This window comes from Leuciscus leuciscus (genome assembly GCF_965113295.1).
Source record: "Leuciscus leuciscus genome assembly, chromosome: 8".
Classification (NCBI taxonomy): domain Eukaryota; kingdom Metazoa; phylum Chordata; class Actinopteri; order Cypriniformes; family Leuciscidae; genus Leuciscus; species Leuciscus leuciscus.
In genome coordinates, this window is record NC_138732.1 from 39,508,749 (window position 1) to 39,530,333 (window position 21,585).

Below are 21,585 nucleotides of genomic sequence, written 5' to 3' on the forward strand. Positions count from 1 at the left end.
CATAGACACAAACAAATATGATATTGACACATTGACAGCATTTAAAACATACATTATTTACATACAGTAAGAACAACTTAACAAACATGTTAAAATGATCATTGTTTTGTTTGCCGTGGGACACATTTCCTGAATATGCTGTGACTCAAGAAAATGACCATCAAATATACTACAACTGCACCTTCAAATAATTCATTTAAAGTAATTCATTTAATTCTTGCTCTGTAATTCAAATCTTCAAAATCATACGATTGTGTTGGATTATAAACTCAAATTCAAGTCTTCATTCAATGATCTCCATCCTCAGTAGCGATCATAACCACCAAATATCGCACTCATTACAAATTCTGCTGCTTTATGATAAAGTTTTACATTTATGCTCTCGCCTGCTTCATCACCGCTTGTGACATCACGTGTTTCAGGCGATGTTCCCGTTCGCCATCTCAGAGTCGGCATCATTAGAAACGCTTTGAACATCATAGAAGTCCGTGGAGAAAAGCCCCGCCCCCTCATGCCGGGATTGGTCACATGATTGTGACGGCAGGAAACGGGCGTTTTTGAGACTCTTTGGTTCACTGCAGTTTAAGAAGAAAATACTCAGACTGATGAATTTGCACATTACATTTGCATATTAAAAACACCACATAGACAACATTAAACGCTTGATTTTCACCACAGGGAGTCTTTACTATTCCTCTGCATACTTCACATTGAAATTCTTTTCCAGAAGTAACAAAAGATCAAATATTACGAGAAACGCAGAGGAATGAGAGGGATTGTTGAATAGAGAAGCCACACAGGGAGGATTTGAGACAGACAGTAAAGTGAAAACCATCTTGGATTGTTAGAAATCAACATTTCGCCAATAGGTCCCTCGCCACATTGTGACCTTTCCGATATGTAAATCTGGGCTCAATCCATTGTCACTCTGACCCACTTCTCCTGCTCTTCAGAATGGGATGCACTTTACATTCAGTGAGCTTTTACACTGACGCATAGGTCAAAGAGGCTGTATTAGCTCACTGTAAAAGCTGAAGTGTGTGGAGACGCTGGACCAGATGGGCTGCCGTCCGCTGAGGTTAATATCAATGTGATGAAAAGCGCTGAATAAAGCTGGGAATCTTATTCAGAACCATTTTAAACTAATTATTCACATGGCATTCATTTCTGTCAACGGTTCTTAAAACGTTTTAATGACAATACGAATGAAATACTGTACTACAATGGTGGTGCTGCAAGAAAACTAAATGAAAAGTAAATGCAGTGCAATGTCAAAGCGAATAAGGTAGTCTGGGTCATTATGAACAAATTAATGATGAACAAATGGTCAAAAAGACCCAAAAATCAAACTCATGTTTAAATCATCTAGTGAGTAACTTGCTCAGTTATCAATTCAATGTTTTCAGTTCAACTCAACATGAAGTTTTGTGAGACTCAAATCTGTGTAGTCACTGATTAGTTGTTCATAAAATCTAAGGGTATGGTCAAATAAATTTGCATTAGTTATGCATTAAGTAATCGTAATTATACATTTTGTTACAGATTTGTAAACATTAGTCAATAAAAATACTCAATTCCATTAACAAATACAATTTTAAATGTTAGTATTGTATAAGTAAATGTTAAAATTAACAAACTAAGATGAATACATGCTTTAGAAGTATTTTTCAGTGTTAGTTCATGTTATCTAATGTAGTTAACTAATGTTAACCTTATTGTAAAGTGTTTGATAAAACATTAAAATATGATTCCAGAACATTTATCAAAAGTACAATCGTCACCATCGTAGCATCAGAATTGTGAGATATAAAGTCAGAATTGTGTGTTATAAAGTCAGAATTGGGAGATATGTACACTCACAATTACGAGAAATAAACTTGCAATTCTGACTTTATAACATGCAATTTCGAATTTATATCACGCAGTTCGGAAAGTTTTTTCTGTGGCGTAAAACAAACTTCCATAAAGCACGGTTTTCATTCATTGATGTTATTGATGGTCGATAAATCCAGGGATTTTGCATTTGTATTTCAAAATTAGATTTTCGCTGACGCGGGTTTAACGTCAGCCACATATTAACGCAGGATCGTTTGGTCTGTGAATACTCTCAATGAAAAATAATATAGTTTATGGGAACTGCAACACAATGCCATTAAATCCAGACGCACTACAAAGGACATTTGAAGTGACAGAGCTTTCTCGCCTCGGGTATCACAGCTGCCACCTCTCTCAAACAATGCATTCATTCAACTCAACCTAACAGTGTAACGCCACACACCTAGTGCTACAACAGACACACGAGACAGGTCTTTCCATGCACTTTAAACATGTGTTTGTACTGCTAAAACTTTGCACTTCTTAAAAGAACAGCATGCATAAAAAGATTGACCTCCCTTCTCTGATCCTTTCCAACTGATTTAAGACATGAATCATTGGGTGACCAGGATTTTGCCAAGTAGGACAAGTTCCTGGAACAGCTTTCCAAACTGACCCGACAGATTTTAGGGATAGGGTTTTTGATAATACTGTAGCTAAACATGCAGATCAACGAATGTGCTGATTTATCCAACTGGATCTGTACAAACACTGATGAAGACATTGTGGTGATGTGATTAGTTGCATCTGTGTTTTAGCGTTCACTTGAAATGAACACTAATGATGAAATGATTACGCTTTGAAAAGCAGAGTCAAATCTATATTAAGGCATTTTAAAATGGTCGAAGAATAATGAAGTTTACTCTATCATTACAAATTGTGGCTTGTCGTGTTAATGCTTTTTAATGCTTTTATGAATAGTGTGTTAAGCTCTTGACCCTCTGAAAAGTATGTCATTTATTTGAATGAAACTGCAGCACTCATTGTATTGTACTACTACTTTGTTTGAAAAAAAAAACTGTATATATGATTTGTAATATTTCGAACAGACTTAATAAGAGGGTGGAACACAACCGATCGTTTATTTTAATGCCCTGCTATTGAATAATCTGTCATGTTTTTTAGACATTTAGCCAAATTTACAGTACATCAAAATTCTAACCTCTTATTAGGGTTGTGTTCTAATAGATGCACATTATGTGAACGTGATTCTGCATACAGTATTAAGCAATCATGTTTGTACATTTAAGTGATTTGTGTTAGCTATTGGTCAGTTACTGTAAGTCAATGAATACTGTCTAATCTTGATCACATGTGGCAGCTCTTTGTTAAGCTTTTTTTGTCCATTTTTCTTGTCTTGATGATCATACTATTTTGAATTTTCCTGTGCTTCTCTGTATTTTCCCCGCTTTACTAACAGGAACCCATTCCAAAAAACAGGGCGAGGATTTATCCGATAACGACGGTGATGAAGATGAAGGTATTCTCTTTGGTGACAAAAGACAATTGCATGTCTTGGATCTTTTTTTTTTAGCTTCTGTTTTCTGTACTTTGAATGCAGCCCTCCCTCTTGCACCTTTTTATCTTCTCTCATGGTCTAAAGAGTCATCGAAGTCCTTTGTGTGGCTGTGGAGGATGACTGTGTTTTGAAGACATCAATACTTAGCATGTCAGGGAGATTTTTGAGAGGTAGCGTGAATTGCGTAGGTTCAGCTTGGCTTCGTGTTTTGTTTTTTCTTCTTCTTTCATCTGTTGTATATCAGAGGCTACAGACTCATAATTGTGTTGATTAGTGCAGTGATTCTCAACTGGTTTTTCTTCACAACTTAACATAATGATTTATCATACGAAAGTCACAAGAATATCCTTAAAATCAGATATGGAAATCTCATTAACAACATAAACCCAACAATATGCTAAATTATTGAGTTTGGTTTCTAAATGTCTTTACATATACGATTTACGATGCGTATAAATACCAAACATTTGAATGAGGTCAGTTGTGTCAGTAGCTCACAGCACAACACACTTTTAGGTCAGCACCAAACATTTTTATCCTCGTCACAAGGAATCTTGGGTCATGTTGGCTTGCACCTTGCATAGTTCTGTCCATACCTTTCAAGGATAACGGCATGCTACGCAACCTGTCCATGTTGCCAAGTCTCTGATTATTTTGTATCAAAATTGTATTGAGCGATTGAACGCAGACTTAACACAATGCAAACTGATCAACACAAACGTCACCCATTGTTATGACCTCCATATGAGAAACATTTTACATTGCATCATGAAAGAGTGATTTTACCATTTATTTATTTACATAGAATATGTTATGCCTTCGCACTTTATAGTTAGAGACACAGGATCCGTTTCCGAAAGGTCTGTAGCAGATGATGTCCACGTTTAAATTGGTTGAACCTTGTTACAGTGCTTGACCTGCGTGCAACATAAAGCCGGCTGTACCGCTGATGCTTGACGCCTCGTTCCTTTGAGTGTCATCTAGTCATGTAATAACTACTGTATAGCAGTTCAAGGCCATTGCATAGTGCAAATACATATTTTCATGAAGTGGTAATCGAAATCTTTTCGTTATAGTCTCAACGTTTGGCTCCCGTGTATAGCATGCAAGGTTTTCTCACACTGTCTGTGTTCAGCAACATGGAGGCAGATATGAGGCAAGCATGTGTATCACAACACAGTTTTTAAAACAGCCGAATGGATTTAGATGAGGAGAGAGAGGCTGACAAGTTGTGGTAAGAGGATTAGCCACGGAGGGGGGAAAGCATGCGCGCAAGAGAAGTTGCCAATCAGCAAGAGCATTGTTCAGTTTCAACATTTATCTTGGGATATTCTGGGCTCAGGGTGGATATCTGGCGAGATTAGAATAGGGAAAGTATTCTTCCCCGGTTACTGCAAAAGGCTTAAACCCCAGAACCTATCTCAAATCCTGTTATTGTTGTTCCTTTATGCTCCTAAACTGACAATAGATTTTATAGGTGAGGGACATGTTCAGTGCTGGAGTTATGGTCTTGCTGTACGCCCCTACTGTGCCTTTGTTGGTTTAGACCAAGTGCTGCTCTCAGTTTGTGTCTGGCTGGCCACATTTACTGTGTTTGCAGGCGAGATGGCTTCATATTTGCCATTCTACTGTTGTACTTTACAGCAGTGTCTAAGGCTGAAATGGAAACTGAAGCAAGTCACGTTTGAAGCGACTCAGTCAGGGGTATTAACAGCAGTGTTAATCGATATGCTTTCTTCAATACCAGTAGAGGCAGAGGCCTTGTAATGCACACGTCCACATGTAGAGGAGCTTCCCTCGGGAGGATCTGGACTTCCAATCCCAAGCCGGTTGCATTACCTTTGCAATTGGCTGGTTCAGACAATCCAATTTCTGACTTGTGCAAATGTGGCTGCTCTCCATGAAAAATTAACTAGGCTCCAGCAGTCAAGCAGCATGTCCTTACAGAGGCTTTTCCGCTTGGTCTGGAGGTTGGGTTTATGGCCGAAGCAGTCCCAGTGGGATGTGGATCCAGCTCTGGATTGAGATGTAGTCCACTGAGGTGTCCGTGTTCTAGCCCAGGGCATGTTTTTGCATGAGGTGCCAATTACCTTGCATCAATGGCCTGCCTGTTTTTCCTTGACTCTGAATGGCCCAGGGATATGGCGTCAACTGTGACAATAGGGAACATGGCTTGTGAAGCATGCCATAACATTAAAATAAAACAAGAATACAAAGCAGGCAAAAGTGGCAAATGAGCTGAATGCGTTGCCCTAGATTGGAAGGTTGTGGTTGGTGAATAGTTCCTTGTTAAAGCATTTCTTTGTGATCTCCACTGAAGATATCAAATGTAAGAGAGCTACAAATGAGTGTTGACACTTGAACAGCGCGTGAATGATATTCCACTTGAGCCAACTATATATCAGTATGCCCCATTTGTCTAACAAGGCGTGCAAGTCAAAGCAACAATTCTCGGACACAGAATCTACAGTTGAGCTGCCACTGCATATTTGTGAATTATAGTAGTAGTGATCATGACACATTGTTCACCTTACAACCTCTACTCGTCTCTGGCTACATAGTATCATTGTGAATCTAGGCCATGCTTCCTTGGCAAACATTTCTAGACGGCATCACCACACACTTAACCCTTCGCCAGGTCACGAAGGAGCCTTTAGGCTCAAATTAAGGAATGCGAGCTAGGAAGTCAATACATTAGTATTGGGACATCTGTGTCATAAAATAACACCTTGTTAACATGATAAATGCACATACCTTTCTATAGGTAAAAGTGTGCTTGGGCGTATACTTCCGAAATTCCTCCTGAAACTGTACACAAGCAACTTGCCAAGCAATTTGATGTGTTTGATTTGGGATGCAGCAATCCTAATCTGATTTACTGTCTCTGATGGATTCAATATGACTTTGGATTCAGCCCAGATGTCTGTCTTTAGCACTGAAATAGACTGGGCTCATATGACATAATGTAACTAGCAAGCTGTTGGCATCATTTCTCAGCTGGTGGTCCTTATTTCAGTCATCAAGCTTTGGTCAAACATATTGCAGTGCCTCTCATTCTGTAGAACATCTCTGGCAATTAAGACAACCTCAGGTGCTGCTAAGCAAAGCTATACAACACCTCCTACCACTCTGTTATTGTACATTTTGTAGGTGTATATGTAGGCACATGGAACTGATGATTAATGCAGAATATGGCAGTAGTAATAAATTGTCCATGGCCCACAGGAAGATATACCTTGTCTCATGTGTCTGCTGTCATAGACTTCCCACCGCTGACAAATAGATGCACATTGCCATTGCATTGGCTTGCTTTTCCATGTGCTCTAATTGGGCAAAAGAGCACTTAACTCCTCTAGACACCAGCCATCTTCTGATGGTGCCAGTGGCCAGGCCAGCTCCACCCGCTGGGGTGTTAGGATGGATTTCACAGAGTTCAGTACCCACTGTCACACAGGATGGGTTAAATAAACAATGGTCCAAACTGGATGTATGCCTGTTTGTATAATGTTGTGCCAGTAGTTGAAGGAACAGACTGCAGACGTAGTGCATATGTTGCGTTGTTGGCTAGTAAGTTGAACTAACTCCTATCCGCAGTCTTAAACTTTGATGTATAACTTGTCCTGCACAGTTTGTGGCAAAGACATGACTGACCTCAAATTACACAACTTGTTTTGGAGAGGTGTGCTATCCGTTTTCCAAGAGATTGAACTTACGATGAACTTACAATACATTTGTTAAATTTTAAAAAAAAAAAGAATAATAAATATTTTGTTCAGGCCAATATGAACATTTGCACACCGCCAATGTGATTTTTTTAATGTGAGTTGTTCTAATCTCTTTACCATTGTACTGCAAATTAAACTGGCCAACCAATAAGATTTGCGCCTTTGTTCCTTTGCTCAGAGCTGCTTCTGTTACCTAAAACTACAGTGAATAGCAGAGGAAGAATCCGGAACCAGCTCTGTTGTCTCTGTACTTATGTATTTGGTATTGTTTGATAAACACCAGAGTGCAGGGATCGGCAACCTATGGCACGTGTGCCAACATTGGGGAGGAATATTCACTTTATGGGGTTGGAATTGTTGAATTATCTCAAATAAATTGATTGATTGATTGATTGATTGATTGATTGATTGATTATGATTGAGATTCACAAATAAATGTAAAGAGATTCACAAAAAATTATCAAATTCACAAATAAATAGATTAAGATCCAAAAATAAATGTAAATAGTTTCACAAAAATGAATAAAACTCACAAATAATAATAATAAAAAAAAATACAATGTGATTTTATATGATTATCCCTCCATATTTCAAGGTTGCCGACCACTGCCATACTGAATACAGTAAACTGAAAATGTGTAAATACTGTTGCACTTCTTATATTGTCTCTGACAAGCGTCAGAAGTCGTGTAGTGCTGTTATGGCTCAGTGGCTTTATGTCTGCATGGGTTTCCTCCGGGTGCTCTGGTTTCCCCCATAAAAAAAAAAAAACATGCAGTATAGGTGAACTGGAGATGCTAACTTGTCCATAGGTGTGTGTGAGTCCCAAGATAGGTAACAGGAAGGGTTGGGCAAAGACCTTGCGATCTACCCCAGAAAAAAAAAAATATATATATATATATATATATACAGTATATACATAGGCAAGAAAATTCATGGACAGTCTCTCGTATGACAAGAGATGACCCATTGCATCACCAAGAGTTGGGTACGACTGAAATGGATAATGAATAAGCGCCACCTACTGTCAGAGAGTGAAATTCCCTTTTCATTCAGTCTGTCCGCCGTTTTTGGTCAAACCAGACAAATCGCTTGTGAAAATCAGAGTGCCTTTTTGTGCCGAACATTTGTGTTGGTGAGAACAGGCCTTCACACTGATGGAGGGATGCACACTTCGTCTTGTTGAAACCAAAGCAACATAGAGTCTGGAGGGTGAACTCTTTGGGCTATTAAGCAACCTAGACACCCTAGCAGTGTGGTGGCGGGTTTTGCATGGACAAAAGCACTCACATTTGTAAAGTCCATTTTCCTTTACATCAGTCTCAGGAAATTGTCTCAAATTCGAGTTTTTCATCTTGAGGGGTGTGAGTGTATGCAGTAGTGCTATTGGTTAGTAGCGTGTGAGGTGTCTGATGAGGAGTCTGCATGGTGAAGCATTGGGTTTCAGAAGAAACTGCCCTCTCTCTCTCTCCCTCCCTCCCTCTCTCTCTCTCCCCCTCTCTCTCTCTCTCCTCCTCATTCACTGCCTGGGGTGGGCTTCAAAGAGCACATCAAACCCCCTGTCTCTGTGTTAGTACCATTATATATAATGCACATACACCACAGCCCAGCCTCAAGAACTCACCTTCCTCAAAGGTCACTCGTCCCCATCTGGATTAAGGTTGAGCCATTGATGTCTAAGTCTACAAATTGGCACATGCACACCTTTTGCATTTCACATAGGCCTATGTGTGTCATTACAACTTGTAATTTAAAAAAATCGATTAAAAGTGGTGCTAGTACCGCAGTTATGCCGTATCCCTACATCCCATTATGCCAACTCTCTTACAATACAGTATGCCAAAAACACTGTGTGAAATAAGTAGTATGCTGTTTTTGTAAAATAGTACCCGAATGACATTCTGCCAGTGAAAGCCGCCTGTCTGATGTCGTAGGTCACATGATATTTCCAGCATTCAGGATGTAGTGTGTCTATGGCTGTGTTTAACTTTCCCTTAAGGGGAATCCCAGCCGCCATTTTGAAGTGCGTTCAACTTCGTCAAGTGCATGGTAGATGCATAGGCAGATCCATAGACCACAATGCAACATGATTGTAACATCACAGCAGTTCACGCTTAATTTACCCCCACCCCACACCACTCTAGGCTATATGTTAGAGATATACTGTAAGAGTTATAACTCTAGTGTATATATTTAGAGTTATACACACACATATCTATATATAATTGTAACTACTGTAGGTTGCTGTAGACAGTGTATAAAGGCTGCATGTTGCATGTATTATGTATTTTCCTGCAGAGTCCGATCCATAATAGCTTCAGAAATATTCAGTTTGACCAGGAAATGTCGATCTCCAACATTTATGTTATCCGTGATGAGGTCAGCGGTGGGGTCTAAAGTCGAAACCTTGGCTCGGGAGCTCATACAATGCTCACAATGAGAATCTTTGACAGTTTCCATGTTTTACAGCGTCAGTGCAAGTCCGGGCCACTTATCAGTGCTCACGCTGTCCAGTTCCTCTAGAGTGACAGGCCGTTGAGAGGTGGCCCGTGGAGAATTTTGAGAGGTTCACAGATAGCTTGACGCGTCCTCCTCCTCCTGAGCTCTACAGCTCTGACATCCACAATGTTTTAACACCCTAATCACAACTCTGATGGAGATGCTGAAGACTTTGCGAAGAAGGTTGTTCAACTCAGGGGTGTTAAGTGTTGTTTCATTTTTAAGGAAGCAGGGGCCTTCGCCTTCCTTAGTTCACTTGGAGATGATTGATGGATGTTATATAAAGGAATAGGATGCATGCAAAGATGAAACATACGCATTGGTTTGTGTGTGTGTGTGTGTGTGTGTGTGTGTGTGTGTCATAGCAAATGAGTCATGTTTTCATGTCAAAGAACATATCAACCATTATTGTGCATTCATGAAGTTGACATTTCAGTTTAATGTCCTATAGTTTTATTCCCTCATGTTTAAGGTCATTTATGTCCTGTTCATTCAAATTATGTTTTTGTGAAATGTCTTTATGATGCATTTTAATCAATATGTCTCCTCTTTTTCCTCAGGATGTGACTTTTGAAGGACTAGCTTGATTTTGATTTTAACATTATATATGAATATTTGCTTGAGAAGAGATCAGTTAGCAGAGTATAATGTTTTATACCAACATGATGTGAATCAACAAAAGAGGTTACTGATAACATTGACATGACTTATCTTTGTATTGTCTTTCTAATTGATCTGTTCATTCTATATCTCATCCTGTGCATCCCTTGTGCAGGAAATCTTGTGCATTTTCTTTCTTTCTTTCTCTCTCTCTCTCTCTCTCTCTCTCTCTCTCTCTCTCACTCCATACATTGTCTTTCTTCCGTACGATAAGTGTCAACAGAGAATTGTCATTTCAAAGCAGTGTCTTATCATACTTCTATCAGATACCAGATAAATCTTTAAACGTAACCATAAATGTTTCAGCTGGCGGATCTGAAATGGAAAAATTCTATACAAATCAGTTCTCGCTTGTTCCATCAGATCAGGCGCGTAACGTGTGAATGCGTTCTTACCGTGTAAAGGAGACGTTAAGCAGACAGCGGCACAGTTATTGCAAATAACATTGTTTTTTTGCACAAAATAGCAAGTCATAATTTGCTGTGACCACATACATGCAAATAAGCGCATATTTAATAGGAGGGCTTGAATGCGAACGGGGGCAAATGCACTGAGTGGTGTTTGCGATTAGGCTTTCTCAAAGATTCTGAATTTTGATCTGCCGTATCCATGGCAACCTTCAATACAATACAGCATTTTGAGCCCAGCAGGGCTTGTGTCTCTTTCATCTCTGTAGAGAGACCATTTTCTCTGCTTGTGTTCTCTTTTATATTATGTCATAAAAAAAATGAACTGATAATGATTGATTGTTAAATGTCTATAAAAAAAAAATAAAAAAAAATAAGAAACGTTGTGATTTCAATTAAATGATTAGTTTGGCCCAAATTGAAAACATCTTTTATTCTTCCTCGTGTACTTCTAAACCTGTATTAGTCTTTCTTTCGAGAAACACAAAAGGAGATGTTGCAATAGATTGTCCGAGCTTCTGTTTCCCATATAACAAAAGTGAATGTTGATATATACATCAAACTTTATTATTTTCAATAAAACATCAACATCTAAACCTCTGTTAATTCTCAATAACCAAATTGGTTTGTAATACCATTATTTTTATGGTTAAGTACTGGCAACCACTACTCTCAGTATATTCATTTATTTGTTTTTTCCTTAAACTGAAGTTTAATGCCGTAAAACCTACTATATTACTAACATATTTTTACAGTAAAACACTTGGAACCACAGCTGGCAGTTTTTTACCATAATTTTTTTTTTTATGTCATAAAACCTAAAATAGAACAAAACAAAATACGGTATTTTTTTACGGTAATGTATGGTAAATGCTACAGTAAATTTTTTTTTTTTTTTTGTGTCCTTTCGAAATCTGTAAATTTAACAGTAATTTACTGTAAAAATATAAATGTCTCGTGAGATCTATTACAGTTTTTTTTTACCATAGTTAGGGTATATACTGTTCCATTACATTTTTACTGTTAAAATTACGACCATTTTTTACAGTGTACCGTCAAGCTTCAAAAATGAACTCCTACAACTATATTCTATGTCTTCTGAAGTCATGCAGTCATGTTAATTTAGTTTCAAAATGTAAGAAACTTTAGAGGTCACGTTATAAGAGAACCAATAGCATTTGGTGTCAATGATGCCAAACCTGTCCAGTTGCACCAAATTTGAACTGAATTCCAGTGGAGGGGAAGATTTTCAGTGAAAAATGACATACATTTGGTTCTGGCCTCAGAACACTTGGAATATAGTGCTTACAGTATGTATGTACGGACTCCTTTTGTGGTGCTTTTGGAGCTTGGCAGTGTAAAACAACATTCACTTTTGCTTAAGATGATTATGCATTTCACGGAAGCAAAATATTGCTCAGAACAATCATTTTAATTTTTGGCTGAACTAAAATACCCCTGCCCGTTTTAAACCCTTCGGTGTCTGTGTGCCACAGCAGTGAAGTCTAACAAGGCCATTAAATTTGCGATGAGCTCATCATTTAGGCCACTAAAGCGTGTTAGAGCCGCCTGCAATAGCCAGTTAGGTTCTGACCTTCCATATGGCTTCATCTGTTCATATCTGTTTTGCGCATACTGTTCATTACGAGAGACAAATGACTCGGCTGATATGAGATGCATCTCAGACTGTAATCGAGCTGGTGGCTGGTATCTGGGAGGACTGTGAGACGCATTGCTGTGTTGAATCGGGCCAGTGGGGGAGTGAGAGTTTAATGGTGGCCACTCTTGCAGACATACGAGATACTGGAGCCAAACCTGTGATGGTGTACATTCACGGCGGATCGTACATGGAGGGCACCGGGAACATGATTGACGGAAGCGTGCTGGCCAGTTACGGGAACGTCATCGTTATTACGCTCAACTTTCGAGTCGGCGTACTAGGTAAGCACTTTTCGTTGTTATATGACTTTCCAGGAGCAGCCATATTGGAAAAATAGTATAGAGAACTACATTTTTTGCATATGTTTGCTAATGTCTTGGTTTAACTATTAAAACTACTATTTTTACTTGAATAATGCGCTGAATGCTGCTTGCTGTACCAGTAAATGCAAAACACTGAAGCAAGAGATTCTGTTGAGTTAATGAATCAGCGGTTTAAACTCTTGCCAAAGTTCAATCGGCTTTTTGATTTTGTTTGGCTTGCATAATGTTGTGTTGATTGAGAAAAGTGCTATATAAATGTAATGAATTATTATTATTATTATTATTATTATTACTTGTTAAAATCTGTGCAGAAAAAATGTCCAGTCATCCAGTTATGCTCTTATATTTGACACATAAGCACAATGAAGAGTGATTTTTTTAAGCTGATTCTGAATCCAAAATACATCCCATATACATCCCAAAAAGAAGAGTCTTTGTTATACTGAAGTTCTTGTTTAACAGATGATTTCATTTATATGCACATATTAAAGCAGCAATCCTTCTGGAGTAACCTGAAGTCAAATGTCTTGATCAAAAGCACACTTTGTATAGTTCATGGCTGACTCCTTGCTGGATTTGAACCTACAACTTTTTGGAGACCACATCTGTTAAAGTGAATCTTCGCCGATTTTCAACCTACTTTGTATTGTTACAATGTGGGTAGTATATGTAAATGAACAATGTTTACTCATTCCTCATGTTACCTGGATTGAGAAATTCAGCAAACGTCCGCCGGAGGACAAAACACTCCAGGGCTTTGGGGAAAACTACAGATTATACTTCCATATTTTTATATCCCCGCCCACAGACCGTCGGATCGACAGAGGGTTATTAACAGAACAGTTATTATAAGAGTAGTTTTACCACTGAAACTTGTATTGTACCATGTCTATGCTTTAAACTAGCCTGGAAATCCAGACCTAAATCTGAAAGATTAATGGTCTGGCGTCGACTAATGAAAATCGGCCAGCTCGAGGGGCGGCACCAAGCATGCATTTGAAAATCTCACTGCACGCAATTGGATAACACTACGACCAATCACAACAAGTTATCGCTTAGCTACCAGCGGAGCTAACTGGTAGATAAGACTCTTGCCGTATCCGGTCAGCAAAACAGCAAAAACGTCCTTCTTGCAAAGGAACAATTCGAGCGGCGTCTTCTGTTCCTCTTTTAGAGAAAAAGTCTAAATCGTTCATTGTAGCGGCCAAAGCAGTTTCAAACAACTGGTGTTCATCCATAGCCATCTTGCAATGTTTACTAATGACTTTGACGTCGCAGTGCTGTTGTCATCTCGCCTCAGGCCCGCCTATATCAGATAACCCGATGTGATTGGTGCAGCTCAGATCGAGGGGCATATTTAATGAGCATCATTACTCAACACCAGAGTAACTCGCTGAGCAAATTCAACTTGTGCTCTCGTGAGAACTCTGGATTACCAGGGTAGCTTTAAACAGGATTATGGTTAAAATTGAACACTCTTGCAACCAGCTTTACGTGACGGTGTTTCGCTTCGGCAGTTTCTTTCAGTTTTTCCCTCCGTTTCGCCTGATACACTGTTCGTGCTCATCCAGTTTGGCATGTTGACTACAAACACAGAGGTTTTTCAGATTTTCCATCGCTGCGTTCTCTCCGTATTTACGATTCTTTGCTGTCTACAACACGCTGGATCCTTCACTGAAAACCTTCACAGAACAACACAAGTCGACACCATTATGACTAAAAGTTTGCTAAGGAGTATTTCCTACTAAAGCAAGACGGTATTTCGCTCCCTGGTGTGAAATAAAACAATTACTCACAGTGGTTGTGTACTCGCAGGTTGCATTCGGCATATATTTTACAAATGATGTTTTGCTAATGGTACAATCTCTAGAGGTTGTGCAAGGAATGATGGCAGCACCATGAACTTAGCATTTTCCCTTTATTAAAACACAGGACAACCCCTCATTTGCATAGTGATGGCTGCTGCAGATGTAATTGAAATTCAGAGCAGACCGAACAATTCCAGGGAAGAAAAATAAATAAATAATAGGATATTAATACGAAAAAGAGACTCCTTTTAATTATGCAGCTTAAAGGTAAGAAGAGAGAATTATTCCTCATTTAGCTTGTGGCTATTCTGACTTGCGAATGTGAACATGGCTGTATGTAGGTTACAGGAGTTTGATGTAAAATTCATGTATTCATGCATGCATGTGCCTTATTTGAGGATCACATAAAAGCAGTCTAGAATGAAAATAGCACTCGAGATGCGTGCGAATACAGTCTGGAAATTTGCAACACACTAACAGCGACCAGCTCACTGTACAGTCTTTATTCTCGAACACTGTTTAATAAGTCTCGCTGGAGTTTTATCATCGCACTGCAGCGTTTCCACCTGTCCTGTGGATGTGATAATTATTGCTACTAAGTGTGGACCCTGTCTCTCCAGGGGCCCTATTTGGAGACTTTCGCATGTGAACTCCACACCATGTAGATGGCTGAGAACTCATTACAGGTTTAATATTTAATTACCAATGCCAGATCACCGGCGAGTCTTTCCTGCGGATGCTGCGTCTGGCTCTTTGTGACTGATGGGATATGTGAATATTGTGGCACTCAGATTTGATCAGACACAGAGTTTGCTCAGAGACAATTTGTTTATAGAAATCCTGTCTCGTTGAGCATCGACTGGTGTGTGTGTGTGTGTGTGTGTGTGTGTGTGTGTGTGTGTGTGTGTGTGTGTGTGTGTGTGTGTGTGTGTGTGTGTGTGTGTGTGGATAAGGCCGGGCTTGCTGGGACCCTTTAATGGCGTGTAATGACTCCTAGTCAAGGGGGAGTATCTTATATCACTGCTCTTTACAAATATAATTACTCACTGGCTCTCCAGAGCATGTCAAATTCCTTTTCTTGTGGGGAAAACTTAATTACTGTTTCCAGATGCATTAAATATTAACAATGGCCACCTCTCTTTTAAAGTCCATGGACCTTTGCCCTTTATCTTGGTAAGCCGGCGGAGCAGTTGCCAGATGTGATTTAGAAAAGATTTGAAATAATACTGGAGCTATGAAAAATATGGAATAAATCACCAGCACTTGGCTTTCAGTTTGGTTTTATTATTATTATTTTGCGGTCTATAGATATGATTTTAAAGCAGTACATTACGGCTGTTTTAGAAGTGTTTGTCTTTTTCCAGAGCTCATAGCTCAAGGCAACATGAATGTTTGATTGCTTTCCATTACATTTGCGGTTCTTTCTGACTCAAATCCACACTGGACGATTTACATTTCAATGAACATCATCAGTATGGTTGTGCATATAGATAAAGCGTGTATCTGCAGCAAACAGTGTGCATTTGTTCACTGTCACGGGAGTCTAATTAAAAACATCATGTGCACGTGGCACAAGAAAAACGATTTCCATGCATGGATCTCCTGTGACTGGCTGGCACTGCCACATTGCAAATCAAATTTAGAAATTAACCATTCAGCCTTCTGCTCTTTATTCGTCAGATGATATTAGGTATTGGTGCATAGATTTCCCACGTCACTGACAGCTGTCTATTACTGCAAATGGTTTCCGATTAGATGCTGTGAAACCTTCTTAGCATTCAGAGTAAAATGTTGCATGTTCAGCTGTGCTGTGAAATGAAATGTAACATGAATTCCTCAAGAGCTGTAGCAAAATCCCCTGGCAAATATATGTTTCATCTAGGTTTCAAGCTCGAGATGCATTTCATGTAAAGAGGGAAATGCAACAGCGAAAGTGGGCTGGGTCTTTCTCAGGAAACGGTGCAATTTGTGCCTGAATGTGTCAGGGTTTAAAGAAATAAAATAAATTATATATATATATATATATATATATATATATATATATATATATATATATATATATATATATATATATACACAGTACCAGTCAAAAGTCTGGAAACATTACAATTTTTTATGTTTTTGAAAGAAGTCTCTTATGCTCATCAAGCCTGCAGTAAAAAAAACAAAAAAACAGACAAAAAAAAAACAGTTATATTATGAAATATAATTACAATGTAAAATAATGGTTCTCTTTTTTAATATATTTTAAAATGTAATTTATTTTTGTGATGCAAAGCTGAATTTTCATCAGCAAGTACTCCAGTCTTTGGTGTTTTATGATCCTTCAGAAATCATTCTAATATGCTGATTTGATACTCAGTTATTATCAATGATGGAAACAGTTGTGCTGTTTAATATATTTTTTTGGAATACTTTTTTCAGGATTCATTGATGAGTAAAACGTTAACAGCATTTATTCATTAAAACAGCATTTATTCAAAATAAAAACATTTCTAACAATATAAATCGTTACCATCACCTTTTATCAATTTTAACGCATCCTTGTTGAATTAAAGTACTAATTTCTTAAAAAAAAAAGAGTTATTGTTCCCAAACTTTTGAACGGTAGTGTATATTGTTACAAAAGATTTCTATTCTAAATAAATAGTTCTTTTTAACTTTTTATTCATCAAATAATCCTGAAAAAAGTATCTCAGGTTATTAAAAAAATATTAAGCAGCACAACTGTTTCCAACATTGATCATAAATCAGCATATTAGAATGATTTCTGAAGGATCATAAGACACCAAAGACTGGAGTACTTGCTGATGAAAATTCAGCTTTGCATCACAAAAAAAAATTACATTTTAAAGTATATTAAAAAAGAGAACCATTATTTTAAATTGTAATAATATTTCATAATTTTACTGTTGTTTTTTTTGTTGTTGTTGTTTTTTAACTGCAGGCTTGATGAGCATAAGAGACTTCTTTCAAAAACATAAAAAATAGTAACGTTTCCAAACTTTTGACTAGTACTGTATATATATATATATATATATATATATATATATATATATATATATATTAAAGTATTAAGGCCATAACCACCATCTAAATATTCAGATTAGTGGACAACAAATATGAACCCTAACCCTAAAGCTTCTTGATATATAGAATAGGCTACTGTATATAACTAAAATAAATGTATAACCCATGGCACTTCACTTTCACACCATGTTTCGTGCCAACACACACGCACATACACACACACATTCACGCAAAATTGATATTAGCGGTCTTACTGTAACTAGCAGATGTCATTGCACCACATCACATTATTATTTTCAGTTAGTAGTTTTGTACTTTGTGCCAATTTTTTTATTTAAATATCGCCTCTAAAAGGTCACTTCTTTTCACTTGATTTTTCTTCTTCTCACCATAATTAAATATTAAAGGAATAGTTCACTTAAAAATTCTGTCATCATTTACTCAACCTCAAGTTGTTCCAACCCTGTATGAGTTTTTTTCTTCTGCTTAACATAAAGGAAGATATTTTGAAGAATGTCGGAAACCAAACAGTTTTTGGACCCCATTGACTTCCATAGTAGAAAAAAAAATTAAAAAAAATCTATGGAAGTCAATGGGGTCCAAAAACTGTTTGGTTTCCGACATTCTTCAAAATATCTTCTTTTGTGTCCAGCAGGAGAAAGAAACTCATACAGGTTTGAAACAACTTGATGAATGAATTTTCATTGTTAAGTTAACTATTCCTTTAAGTAAAAACTGTAAAATTGCAAAATAATATTACAATTTAAAATAACTGTTTTCTATGTGGATATATTTTAAACTGTATTTCATTAATGTGATCAAAGCTGAATTTTCAGCATCATTACTCCAGTCTTCAGTGTCACATGATCCTAATATGATAATTTGCTGCTCAAGAAACATTTTTGATTATTATCAATGTTGAAAACAGTTGTGCGGCTTCATATTTGTTGACACTATTTTCTTCAGGATTTTTAATAGAACAGCTTTTATTTTATTATTTTTTATAATTATGTGGTCTTTATTGTCACATTTGATCAATTTAATGCATCAATGCTGAATAAAAGTATTAATTAAAGTATTAAACAAACAATGTAAAAAACAAAGTATTAAAACCAAAAATAATATACCATCTATCAATTCATGAGGACTCAAATGGGACGTTTTCTGAGAATTACTGTTCTTATCTATAAAGTTTTGTGCATTCTGACAAATTTTTGAAATGAAGCGATAAGATTAAAATTGTGACAAATGTTTTATTCATGCGTGCTGAAAAGCAAGAGTGATGAGGGGAGAGATTCAGACGCCATTTTTCTGTGAAACAAAGTATGTGTGCTCAGAGAGACAGACACCCGATTAAATTATGAAAACATGGAAAGAAATTACAGTTGTTCTAATCAAATGAGAATGAATCTGAAAGGGGAAAAAAAAAACATACTCTGAAATCAATTTCTAGGACAAGTTTAAAAAATGAAATGCCCAAAGGCTGAAATAAATCGAAGATGAAATTCTGCAAATGTTTGGCCTGTTAATGCGGTGGCTGCCCAGAAGCAGACGATGAGTTCTCTCGCTCAGTCTGCGATCTGCAAACTTTTCCCAAGTGCAATCAAATGTCTTTTCAAAAGTTTAAACAAAGACAACAGAAGCATCAAGGTTGTTAGAAACATTGCGCTCCAGCATTCCCAGGAGTCTCTGGTGTTCCTCAGGCAAGTTTGATTTACCTCCAGGGCCTGCCGATTCCAGCGCTCATGCCTTTCGGCCTTGTGGGTGAAATAAATTACACAGAAACCTCAGTAAAAACCACAGTCTCTTTATCCAAACCTGACCTCTGGGCTTGAGGGATTGATCTTCAGTATGATGGCTGCTGTCAAAGTGTCGTTTGAGTGCTGTGACATTTGGGTTCTTCCTGGCCTAGTTTTCCACAATTGAGAGATTTGTCAACAAGTGAGACAGACCGCGTCGCAAGAAACTCTCTTTCGATCACACAAGCCGCCAACTTTTTTAGAGCTCCTGCTAGTCAAGATGATTTGTGCTTTGCTTTGCTTTGCATATGCATGTTGAGTCTCAAACCAGTTTGGATAATACACAAAACGAGAGTACGGTTTAATGCAAGTAGACATTTTGCAGATGCTTTTATTCATAGCAACCGATAGTCATCTTTATAGGGGAAAAGTCCTTGGGTATCTTGCTCAAAGACAAAATACTAGTCACAGGAACAACTAGAACCGTCATGCCTGTTCACAGTGACAGCCATTGAATCACTGCAGGTCTACAAGTTTCCCAGCAGACGTTCTTACGTTCCTTTGGTATTCGTCTTTTGACAGATCAATTTCTCCATATCTGATCACCTCGTTGCTGCACATTTCTGTCAGTGTGAATGGCCCTTTCTGGTCCCACAACCCACAATTTGTCATTCACTTGTTATCTACTGCCCACTTAGGCAGGTGCCTTCTTAGTCTTACTGAAATGAAACATTTGATTGGCTACTGAGCAATTGGTTGTGGTAGCTCTACATTTGGCACACCGACATGTGTTCCTCCTAAGTGCCCTAGAGACTTGACTAACAGTTCATTCCCAAATGCTAGAGTTTGAAATTAGCATGTTGCTTTGTTAATGAGTAGGGGTGCAAAGGATCGCAGTTGATCCGTGATCCGTACGGACCAGTTGCCCCACGGTTCGGCACGCATGTGATTCGCGGATTAACTGCTTAATTGAATCATCATAGAGTGAAAGTTTATAATTTGGACATGTTTTGTTTTGCCAGTTTACACATTCAAACAATTTTAACCGTGGAAGAAGAGGCGAAAGTCGGGACTTGCACGTTATCTGTGCGCACAACCACACACACTCGAAGCACACACACGCAGAGAGAGAGAGACGCGTTTCAGACAGCGATCGAACACCGAACTGATTCCCCTTTCGCGTTTCCTTGCCCTTGAACGGACAAATAAACACCAAATTATGTCAAAAACTCGTCTAAATGCCCGTCTCGGCAAGCATTCTCTTGTTTATGTCTTAAGTGAACAGTTGAGAAAGAAACCGGATGTTTGTCAGTTTTTTCGGTCCGTGCAAAAATGAAAAGCAAAGTTACACCCAACAAATATCAATATATCAACAATCAGTTGCAAATATCTTCAGGTTTCTTATAAGCACTATAAAAGCCACTACAAGTCATGGTTTATAGCCTTTATTTTTCATGTTGGAAAGAGACCAGCCATATATATATCTTTCTTTTAGAAGAAACTGAAACGTTTTTTTCAGAGCGAACAAAACCTTCGAGTGACAGGGAGCTCTAAGTGATGTGCTCCTCAGTTTGCTTTTTCTTAAAGAAAGATGTTCATTGATGGTTAAAGGCCAAGAATCTTTGCCTCTTGGCCAAACTTTGCATCCATCATGCATGTGGTGACATTTTGCTGACCTCTAAATCTTGTTGCATCTTTTTTTTTTAGAACTGGATTCTGTGTTAAAGTATAAATGGCGACTGGGTGAATAATTCTCTTCCTCTGGTCAGCGTATTAATATCATCTGTCTTACAGTAGGCATATTGGCTGTCCTAACAAACGTTGCAAAGATTGTTGAGTTCGGTATGAAGCAGTTCTCCTGTATTCCTGAGATGTTACAAACCCAAAGGCACAACCCATGCTCATTGGAAAAATGTGGTTCTGCAATATATTACGTTGCTTCTTGCACATTTTGCGACAAGTGTTCATTTTCCCCCTAAACAGATGATGGCCACATTTGGTAACACTTTATTTGGATGGTGTACTGTAGATATTCTATTAACTATAAGTAGCTTTGCAACTATGTCAACTATCAGTCATTCGAGTATTAGTAGATCTGCTTAATATCTGCTAACACTTTATTTTTGATAATCCCTCAACAGATATTCTACTGACTATAAGTAACTTTACAACTACATGTCAACTTATTCTACTAACCCGAACACCTAACTCTATCCTAACAGTCTACTAGAGTCTATTGGACCATTGAAATAAAGTGTAACCGCATGTTTTACTATGTTGAATATATCATTTTAATATCATTTTCTGAAGCAACAATGGCATTTTAGCTTGTTTTACAAG

General features: G+C 37.9%; 1 protein-coding gene across 3 annotated transcripts in view; it reads left to right on the plus strand.

Moving 5' to 3' along the window:
- nlgn3a (neuroligin 3a) overlaps positions 1-21,585 on the plus strand; it is a 235,510-nt gene that overhangs the window by 80,747 nt on the left and 133,178 nt on the right. For 2 of the 3 annotated variants that reach the window (XM_082178302.1, XM_082178303.1), the window contains exons 4-5: positions 3,296-3,355; positions 12,477-12,626. In XM_082178302.1, the coding sequence (XP_082034428.1) occupies positions 3,296-3,355; positions 12,477-12,626 (210 nt within the window). The remainder of the gene's footprint in view (positions 1-3,295; positions 3,356-12,476; positions 12,627-21,585) is intronic. The other variant, XM_082178304.1, reaches the window with a different exon arrangement.